At 41.8% G+C, this 10,915-nt stretch overlaps 1 protein-coding gene across 1 annotated transcript in view; it reads right to left on the minus strand.

Moving 5' to 3' along the window:
* Nucleotides 1-9,921, minus strand: part of LOC118904047 (adenylate cyclase type 10-like) — a 39,177-nt gene extending 29,256 nt beyond the window's left edge. The window contains exons 1-6 of the mRNA XM_036869718.1: nucleotides 9,739-9,921; nucleotides 8,705-8,809; nucleotides 6,123-6,161; nucleotides 5,256-5,399; nucleotides 394-599; nucleotides 24-114 (exon numbers count right to left, since the gene is read on the minus strand). Of these exons, the coding sequence (XP_036725613.1) occupies nucleotides 24-114; nucleotides 394-599; nucleotides 5,256-5,399; nucleotides 6,123-6,161; nucleotides 8,705-8,809; nucleotides 9,739-9,895 (742 nt within the window). The 5' untranslated portion in view covers nucleotides 9,896-9,921. The remainder of the gene's footprint in view (nucleotides 1-23; nucleotides 115-393; nucleotides 600-5,255; nucleotides 5,400-6,122; nucleotides 6,162-8,704; nucleotides 8,810-9,738) is intronic.
* Nucleotides 9,922-10,915: the final 994 nt, after the last annotated feature.

A 10,915-nucleotide genomic window follows, 5' to 3' on the forward strand; every position in this document is an offset into this window, starting at 1 on the left:
TAATAAAGGACAAAATAACTTACCAGCACTTGTCCGGTAACGTGGCAGGTAATCGAGGCACTTGTAAAAATGCTCATCAAAATCAAATGGGTCAATGATCCGCATATCTCTTAACTATAGAAAGGAAACTGCTCAATTCTGTGCCCACCCACCAACTGGATTACCTTTGGTTCCTTAATAGAGGGGCTAAGGATGGCATCTCCCTTGTTTATCACTTATCTTTTCAGCCTTACTGTTCTGCCTCGTCTGTCTTCCTGGGAGAATATCCCTCACCTCCCTCCAAAATAAAGTTCCAGTGGTTGGTTTGGTCTGGTGTTGAGCACCACCAGAGCACTGCCCTATGCAGTAGGAAGGCCTTTTCAGGACGTTCAGTGGATGTGACCAACCTCCTACCTTCACAGCTTCATCCTCCCTCATGATTTCCACTTCAAACATGTACTGCTCACAGAGCTTCCAGCAGTTCCAGGACAAGACAATCTCATTTGCCTGAGCCAACCGCTGAGCTAACTGGACACCGTCTACATCACGCCCAGTCACCAAGAGGTACTGTCGCTGCTCATCTCCAACAATAACTTGGGAAATCCGCCCTGCAGACAGACCTATCCAGAGAAAAGGAGACAAGTGGTGAATAGACAAACTCAGCTGGAAAACTATGCAAAGGCTGGGGGTCTGGAATCCTCACATTGCTTTATGCATCACGCCAAATCTCGTTATTGCCCACAGTAGCAGAAATATTAGGTGAGCTCCCCCTCAAAAAGAATAGCTTGCTCCAGATTTCCTTCTGTCTTAAACACACCTAGAGACAGACATTCAGACAAGCCTGGGTTGTATGAGGGAAGAAACTCTTGGATCCTAGGCATCCAAGAGTCTTGTCTCTAAATTGCTCTTCTAATGGACAGCTAGGTCCTGATGGCAGAGATCAAATGATTATGCTCAGAAACTGCTGCCACCGTGACCACACCAGCTCTCCTCATATGTAACCAGGGCTGAGTGAGTAGACAATCAGTATTTTACCACACATGGGCTTCGCCATACCCTTTATTTCTGCCTCCTGTTTTTCTTGTCCTGGGGGATTTCTTAGTGCTAATAACAGCTGAAAAACTGGTTTGCTTGCCAGGGAAGAAATTACTATAACCAGAAGTATGCCCTTAGGCAAGTCACCCAATCCACACTAAAAACAAGGGAAAAAGCAGTTTTAAAAGAATGGCAGAGACATATACTTTTGGCCAAGGTGCAGCAACAGGCAGTGAATTTACCTTAATGCCTGGAACAACCAAGGAACTGGAAAAATACACAAAACAACAGAAACAACAGTTTTCAAGATATTGGACATGAGGTAATTAAGGACAATATGCTTGAGAGATGAGAAACAAACAAAGTGAACCCTCTGATGCCCCAGCTCACTGCCTAGAGAGAGTTTCCAGTACACATCTCAGGGAGGGTAAGCCCAGGTGTAGCCCGGAGGATTCCCTGAGTTGAGACAGAGGTAGGAGTCTGAGAAGGCCAAGCTAGCTAGAGCTCACAGGGCACTGTGAGTGCTGGAGAGGAGAGTGTGTAGAGAGAAAACTCCACAGAACTCCAGAGAACTGAGTCCCCCTCAGGTCTTTAAGTGCATCAATGTGAGGAAACAACCTGAGGCTAGGGAAAGAGCCCCCTGAAAAGATTAGAGGGAACAATCTTAGTATCACACAGGGCTGGGAATAGTTCCCATTTCCACTAGCCAGAGTATTAAACTTCATGCTTCACAGGACATTAGGTACAATACTCGGAAGTGGTGTGCCTCAGGAATGGGGCAAAACTAGCTGTGGACTAAACACTGCTCTGGTCCTATCCAACAAAATTTGAAAGCCAAACCTATTAAGCTAACCACATCTCAGAACTAAGTTCAAGAATATTTATAGAAATATTTAAAAATCCAGCACTCAACAAGGTTAAATTCACACCTGGCACCCACCAAAAATTACCAGGTATGCCAAGAAAAAGGAAAATATGACCCACAATGAGAAGAAAAATCAATCAATCAAGCCCAATGTAGAATAACAGAGACGACAGAATTAGTAGACAGGACATTAAAAGTTATAACTATATTCCATATATTCAAGAACTAGAGAGAATACTAAACAAGTAGGGACATGGAGGATATGGTATCTTCATATGGATGAAAACCACAGGCCTGAGATGAAAAATACACTACAAAAATACACAAGAAAATATATTAGATCAAAGGCAAATTAGACTTTTCAAAATAAAAGATCTGTAAACTTGAAAACATAGCAATAGAAACCATCCAAAATGAAACACAGGGAGAAAAAAGATAGAAAAACAATGAACACAGCATCAGTGAGTCGTGGGACAATTTCAAGCAGCCTAATATGTGTGTAACTAGACAGAGGAGGAGGAAGAGAGAAAAAATTATTTGAAGAAATAATGGCAGAACATTTTCTAAATTTTATAAAAACTAGAAACCTATAGATCCAAGAATTTCAATGAGTCCCAAGTATAAGAAAAATGAAGAAAACTGTACCAAGGTACATCACAATCCGATTACCTAAAACCAGTGATAAAGAAAAAATCGAAAAGCAGCTGGGGTAGAAGGGGAGGGACATTATATACAAAGAAACAAAAATATAGATGAAAGCAGATTTCCTGTTGGACATACTGCAAGCTAGAAGACAGTAGAACTGCAAGCTAGAAGACAGTAGAACAACAGCTTTCATGTAAGAGGAAAAAAATTCCTGTCAATCTAGAATTCTATACCCAGGGAAAATACCTTTCAAAAACAGAGGTGAAATAAAGATTTTTTTCAGACACACAAAAGCTAAACTAACCCATCTCCAGCAAACCCACACTATGAGAAACGTTAAAGGAAGTTCTACAAACAGACAATAATAAATGTTGACTAGGACATGGAGAAATTGGGACCTTTACACATTGCTGGTGGAAATGTAAAATGGTACAAACACTTTGGAAAAAAGATAAGCAATTTCTCAAAAGTTAAACATGCATCTACCGTTATGACCCAGCCCTTTCACTCCTAGGTATTTAACCAAGAGAAATAAATGCTTAAGTCTACACAACGACTTGTATACAGATGTTCATAGCAGCCTTATTTGTAATAGCCAAAAATTGACAATAATCCTATTGTAGATCAAAAAGTGAATAAATAACCCTAGTCAGAGAACTAAGATCCCGCAAGCTAGCCAAAAAAAAAAAAAGCAATGATAGAAAAATCTGTGGTTGCTTGGGGATGGGGAGGGGAGTAGTGGGATGGAGAGTTTATAAAGGGGCACAGGAAACTTTAGTGAGTGTTGAATATGTTCATTATCTTGATTGTGGTGATGGTTTCAAAAGTATATAAATATGTCTATGTACAGTATCACTTATGAATTATCTATCAATAAAACAAAAACCAGAAGAAAAAAGGATGATAGGATAGGAGAGATGCCATACAACTCAGAATATGATTCTTCACTTCTGTTCCTCAAAATACAAATGAATAGCTAGAGCCAACTTTTGCCCTTACTTCAGAAACCCCTTGAGGTTTCTGGACTCCTGTGAAGCAGTTTTTTGTATAGAGCTTCGCCTTCAATCCTGACTCTGTTGAAACTATGGCCTCTGTGTACAGCTTTTAAATTTCTATGGCATTATATTATATATATATATATTTTTTTAAATTATTTATTTATTTATTTATTTTTGGCTGTGTTAGGTCTTCGTTTCTGTGCGAGGGCTTTCTCTAGTTGCGGCAAGCGGGGTCCACTCTTCATCGCGGTGCGCGGGCCTCTCACTGTCGTGGCCTCTCCCGTTGTGGAGCACAGGCTCCAGACGCGCAGGCTCAGTAACTGTGGCTCACGGGCCCAGTTGCTCCACGGCATGTGGGATCTTCCCAGACCAGGGCTCGAACCCGTGTCCCCTGAATTGGCAGGCAGACTCCCAACCACTGCGCCACCAGAGAAGCCCTATATTATATTTTTGATAATGTAATACAGTAACATAATTAAAAAACCAAACTATATAAAGAATATACATTGAAAAGTCTTGATTCCACCTATATACCTATCTACACTATTTTCCCCCAATAGGTAACTTTTATTAGTTTCTTATATATCTTTCCAGTGTTTCTTTATACAAATATAAACAAATAAGAAAAATTCTTACTTCTCCTCCTTACTCAAAAGGTAGCATACTAAACACAGTGCTTTGCATCTTGCTTTTTCTCATCTATATTTTGGAGATATTGCTATATCAAAACAACTTTTTTTAAAGTGGCAGAGAATCTCATTGGGTAGACTATTATTGTTTATTTAACCAGTCTCCTACAGATAATTTTCAACCTTTTATCACAATCTATATTGCAATCAATAATCTTATACATATGATATTATATAAATACTCAGGTATACCTACAGGATAAATGTTGGGGTTGAAGGATAAATGTTAGGATTGCTGGGTTGAAGAATAAATGCATTTGTAATCTTGGTAGAGATTACTGAATCACCCTCCATGGAAGTTGTACCACTGCTGACTCCCACCAGCACTGTGTGAGAAGGCTTATTCCTCACAACCTTATCAACAGTGTGTTCAGCATCTGAATTCTTCCATATCTATAGGTAAGAAATGATCTCAATTGGTACTTTCAATTGACATTTTTCTTATTACGAAGTTGACCAGTTTTTCACAAGTTACAAGGGATGATTTCTTTGTTTATGTGTTATTTATGCATGTTCTTTGCTCATTTTTCTGTTAGAATGTTAGTCTTTTTATTTATTTATTTATTTATTTATTTATTTATTTATTTATTTATTTATTTATTTATTTATTTATGGCTGTGTTGGGTCTTCGTTTCTGTGCGAGGGCTTTCTCTAGTTGCGGTAAGTGGGGGCCACTCTTCATCGTGGTGCGTGGGCCTCTCACTATCTGGCCTCTCTTGTTGCGGAGCACAGGCTCCAGACGCGCAGGCTCAGTAGTTGTGGCACACGGGCTTAGTTGCTCCGCAGCATGTGGGATCTTCCCAGACCAGGGCTCGAACCCGTGTCCCCTGCATTGGCAGGCAGATTCTCAACCACTGCGCCACCAGGGAAGCCCAGAATGTTAGTCTTTTCTTGATTTCTAGGTGTTTTTTCTATGTTAGGAAAATTCACCCTTTGTCTAAATGATATAAGTTGCAAACATTTTTTTCCAGGTTGTCATTTATCTTTTGAATTGTTTATACTGTTTTTTTTTTTCCAATTGATCACTCTTTTAGTAGCTAATACCTATCTTTAGCTGCAGGTCCTGGCCTTCTCTGGTATGGTAGATCCCAAATTTCTCCTGTATCTCCAGACTGCATTTTGCCACCAGGGTAATGATGTCACTCAGTTGATTCTGTTCCACTGTCCAGAGTGCCAAGAGCACATTCCCTGTAGAGACACAGATAGGCTGACAGAGACCAAATATCTGGATTCACTTGCCAGAGCAAAGCTCCCGATAATGCAGAAGATATCATGCAAGGTGTCAGACAAGGTTTCTTGGCCCTATACATCATACTAGGTTAAAATATGGCCTTAGATCCTTAAAACCATTCAGCATATAAAAACATGACTAAGTAGAAGCTGCAATGTTCCTAAAACCTAGGGCTATTTTTGGTACTCTTCTCTCCATCAGTATACTAACAGATCTAAGAGGTTCACAAAGTGTAGGTTTACATTCAAGTTGAATTTTAAGATTTTAAGTGGTTTCTTTAAGTTTAAATGAAAAGACAGGCCAACTCTATGGCATATAGCTGTTAATAATCCTAAGAGTTTTCCAGATAGGAGACAAGCCAGACTTCTTCCCTACTTAGCTTCTGCTATTAATGACCAAGTTTCTCATTAGTTTTCTCATGAATGCTTTATAGGCATTTATTTTCCTGTCAGTCAATGTGAACAAAATGTAAAGTACTTGGGAGCTTAATATGGACAAGGCTTTTGCATTAGACTGGGAGATCCTTTGAGGCAGAGACTGTGTCTTCCTCATCTTTGTTTCCCCAGGGCCCAGCACATACTAAATAAACAAACAATGCTGAATAAACAAACATGCCAAATTCCACCTATAGTCTTCCTCGCTTACAGTGCTTTAAATATTCAGAAAAAAATGAAAAATACCTGTGATATTTAGGATATCCCCTCCAAAACAGAGCACATCTGAAATCAAGTAAGGGAGAGAGAGGAAAATGAGTCAAAATCAGAGATATGCCAGATCATGGCAGAATAATATATGATGAAAAGAATGGCCTGCAGAGTTTTTCCTCATATCTTTTCTGGTCAATTTATTCACTCCAAGGCTTAGACTCCTTCCTCCTTTCCCCTGGCTTCTCCTCAAATCTGTCTGTTCCTATATCCATCTTCTCTAAAATGGAAGAAAAGTCCTCCTGTTATCTTCAAAGCCATCCCCCTATTCATGCTCTGCACCCTAGTCCCTCTCACCCTCCCAAGAACGTCACTCCTTTCCTTATCTTCTCTCTACTCCATCATTCCCATTAGTATCTTTTTTTAAAAAAAAACAAAACACAACAAAATTAACCCACCTAGTCTTGACTCTGCCTTCTTCTCTAATTACTAGCTCAATTTTTGTTACATTCCCAGCAAAACAATTCTCAGAAGAGCTGGCGATATACAAGTTTCTCCTCCTATCAAATTCATGCTTAATTTTTTTCCTCTACCATTCTCTTCTCAGTTTATTCCAATCTGACTTTCATTTCCACCACTTCACTAAAATGATCAAAATCATCACAGCATTCATCTTGCTAAATTCAGTATTTTTCAGACATCACTATATTTGACACTTTTCATTTTCAACCCAGCTAGAATGGCCCTCTTCTTCTAGAGACACTACTTCCCCTTTGGCTTCACAGAATCCTACCTGACTGGCTGCTTTATAGTCTCTTTTGTAGGTTCTTTCTTCCTGATCAAAATCCTCCCCTGGAGTTCCTTAAGCCTCAGTCTTAGGCTCTTTCTCTTCATTTACACTCTCCCAACGTGGACTCAATCAGTTCTTTAAGTAACATCTTTATGCCATCAATTCACTTTTCATCTCTAACAGATCTATTCTCTGAGCTCCCAGGCTCAATCATACCTGCTAACTTCATTTCTCCAGTTGACTGACTTATTAACATCTTAAACTCAATATATTTAAAATAGAACCCCTGATTTTCTCTCAAAGCCATCTTTCCCATCTTGATAAGTGACATCACCATAAATTCAGTTATGAAAGGCAAAAAACTTGAGAGTCCCTTTCCTTACTACTTCCCACTGAAATCCAACACATTAGAAAATCCTGTCTGCTGAACTGCAAAATATATTTCAAATCAGTTTATCTCGGTACAGCTCCCTTCATTGCATATATCTAGACCAATGGTTTCAACTTTCACTGCACACTAAAATTGCCTATGAAACTTTAAACATCCTTATTCCTGGGCCAAACCCAAGACATTCTGATTTAACTGGGGTGAAGCCTAGACCTCAGGATTTTTAAAAGCTTCCTAAGTAGTTATCTAATGTGCTGCCAAGGCTGAGAATCACTAACCTAGATGAAATTTCCATCATCTCTCCACAGCTGCTCCAAATGCCTCTTCCAGCTTTCATTCTTACCACCTACCCTCCATCAGATCCCAATAATACAATCTCCATGAGGGCAGACACTGTGTCTTTCTTATTTTCCCATGTATTTCTAGTACCCAGCAGCTCCTGGTGTTATAATACACACATGATACATAATATCTATTTCTCCCTTTCATCTAAACTTGATGAGATCAATTGAAAGACTTTTTAGTTTTATTTTTAAATTAAAAAAAGTTGCAGTGCTGCTCGGCTTACAGGATCTCAGTTTGAACCCTGGCCCAGGGATTAAACCCCGGCCCCGGCATTGGAAGCGCAGCGTCCTAACCACTGGAACGCCAGGGAATTCCCAAAAGGTTTTTTATACTTGTTCCTCAGGGGTAAGGGGTGAGTCACATAGCCACTTTATGTGGCTAAAGAAGATGCCACAAAGTAATCATTCTGGTGAATCTCAGAATGATGGACATAACTCAACAGGATACTGTCAGTACAAGAAGGGAATGTTATATCAGTACTAAAGGGTATAGGGCCAGAGTAATTTCTGTTAGGTAGACCTAACTAGACTGAAAACTCCTCTAAGAGTAGGTTTTTGCACCCCCTGCACCTATTACAGTGTTACGTCACAGAGCAGGTACTCAAAACATGTTTACTGTACAAATGAAAAGGTTTTTTTTTTTTTCCCCCAGATTAGGCAAATATCCACAAGCTTAGTACTGATACATGGCAGAAAATAAAACACTCAGTCCTACTTCACAGGATCAAAATGCAGTAATACAATGGGAAGGTGTTCTGTAAATTATATCTGATATACACACGAGGCACATTATATTACTGTTAGAAGACACAACCTGAGGCATACTTTATTTTGAAACAAAATACAAACATGCAAAGTAAAAATCAGCATTTTTCCCCCCTTTCTGAACACCGAGTCAACAGGATGTGCGACTGGGTAGAATGGCAGATACAGGCAAAGATCTAGCTCGGCAGAGGCAACCTGAAGAAAAAAAGGATGAGTGACACTAAAGGGATGTCACTTTAGTATGTCTTAAAGTGCCCCCGAGCCCCCTTCTGTTACAAACCCTCAAGAGCCCATCACCACACCTCCTTGCTCCCCTACAACGGTCACTCACGCTCCACGATGTCACTAATGTAATAACTGAAGATGTGGGCCAGTGTGTCCATGTCATGTTCCGACTTGCAGCTCAGGCTGAACCTGTCCATTAATGCTGTAAACCCTGACCAACAAAGCAAAAATTACTATGTTAGCTGCAAGTCCTAAACTTTTAGGCTCTATTCCCTCCACACATCAGGCCAGTGGAACGGAAGCAGATCTTCTCAAGATGAGTAATTTCATTATCCTTTAACATGGTGTTACTTAGCAAGTACTCAGGGCCAGGCTGGTTGCTGCTGCCTCTGGGAGTCCAGAGGGCCACCCTCCCCATGTTTCTAGAAGCTGCAGATGGTGAAGATTCACCCACAAGTGCCCTTTTCATTGGAATCCGGCTCCTGCTTTCCCATCATACTCTCTTAAGGCTCCCTGGCCAAGGGAACCTGTAGGATTCCCCTCTCCCCACCCACGTGAGGGATAGAGAAACCACTGACAAGGAGAATGGATGAAAGCTTTATGGAGAGAGAACTCATATGGTGAGCTCCTCCGAGGACAGGCACCCGAATCACTCATCTTCATATCCGTGACACATGAACTCCACAAATACCTGTTAAATGAACGACTCTCATAGTAGCTGCTAGGTCTCAACTCCTAGAACAATGGCGGGCACCTACTTATGGACCCAAAGAAGAAAATAACTAAACAAATAAAATCACTGGATGAAGCAGAATGCTTATTGGAAAATGCTCGGGACTGGGGAAAAACTTGGGTCCAAAGCCTGCCATATGGCCCCGAAAAGGTCCTTTCCCCTTTCTGAGTCTCAATTTCATCATCGCTGAAGTGAACTCCAGGGCTACGACAGGTCGTCCGAAAAGGCATCCTCCTGCTCGGAAAATGACCCTCACGTTCCGGCGGAGGCGGCGAAAAGTGCAATGAAACCGTGCCTTTAGCTCGCCCCAGGGCCAGGCCCGTAACCGCCGCGGCCTGTACCAGCTGAGGCCCAACGGCCGCCCCTCCGGCAGGTCGGGAGAGCGACGCACCTCCCCTCGCCCTCACCCGTCACGTGGACGCCAAGGAGGACGCCCTGGGCCGTGGCAAGCTCGTGTTCCGATCCCCGGGGCTTCCTGAAGACCAGCAGGTCTGGAAGCAGCGCCGCCAACCGGGCCTCTACGGGCCACAGAAGCGGCACCTCCGCCCCCTTGCCCGTCGCCATAGCGGCGGCGGCAGCAGCGAAATTTTTCGCCGAACGACCGGAAACAGCGTTCCTCCGCGTAGCAGGCAATCCGCAACGACGGCCCTGACGGGTCCCTCCCGCCAACCAATCAGTGCGGGCTTCCTTGGGGCCCCGCCCACCTGTTTTCATCGCCTTTGCGCTCGCTGTGGATTGCGATGTGGGAGGGGCGGAAGGAGGGCAGGGTGGCGCCTTCGAAGGAGCAAAGCCTGACGTTTTAAAATCTCTTTCAAACGTGAAGCTGCTTTTACGATAAAAGTGATCACCTGGGATAAATATCAATAGGGTGGTCTTTTCTTCGTATCAGTTTCTAAGGACAAGTTCCATTGGCATGTGACTAAAGCAAACTCAGGATGGTTTTTAAATTTAACACCGTTAGACAAAGGCCGTTTAACACAGGAAGTCTTTCTCCTTGTTAGGGAACTTATTCCACTTCTGTTGTCTGCCAGGACAGGTCATTTGGTCTCATGGGAGTACTCCCCCTGAGCACTTTTTCTCACACTTCCGTGTGGTAATGGCCCATTTGAGGCTGCCGGTCTGTGGCTCAGATTTGTGAACACAAAGCAATAAAAGGACGAGCATGTTGTGGATTTTTAACAATCAGAAATGCATCTGTTTTTCTGCATGAATAAATCTAAAAATTACATCTTTACTATCTTTAGTTCTACAATATATCATATAACAATGCTGTTTTGTTGGTAACTGAAGGGCTAATTTTACTCATGGAATTAATTCATCGTGTTTTCATGAACACTTACAGTGGGAAGACCAAATGTATGATCAGTCCACAGGTGACAGAAAATATTTCTTCAGTAGGGTGGAAGGGCCAAAAGGGAAGGAAAAGAGATCAAGGGGAGACACAGCTGAAAGGCTGGACACTCTCAAGTTTGACACACTGTCCACAGAGCTTACATGTGTGTTTACAGAGTTCACAATATCAGCATTATAAACACAACCCAGAACCCAGGGGATATAGACTCCTCAAAATTCAAGACACTTTTA

The sequence above is a fragment of the Balaenoptera musculus genome, chromosome 11, assembly GCF_009873245.2.
Source record: "Balaenoptera musculus isolate JJ_BM4_2016_0621 chromosome 11, mBalMus1.pri.v3, whole genome shotgun sequence".
Taxonomy (NCBI): Eukaryota; Metazoa; Chordata; class Mammalia; order Artiodactyla; family Balaenopteridae; genus Balaenoptera; species Balaenoptera musculus.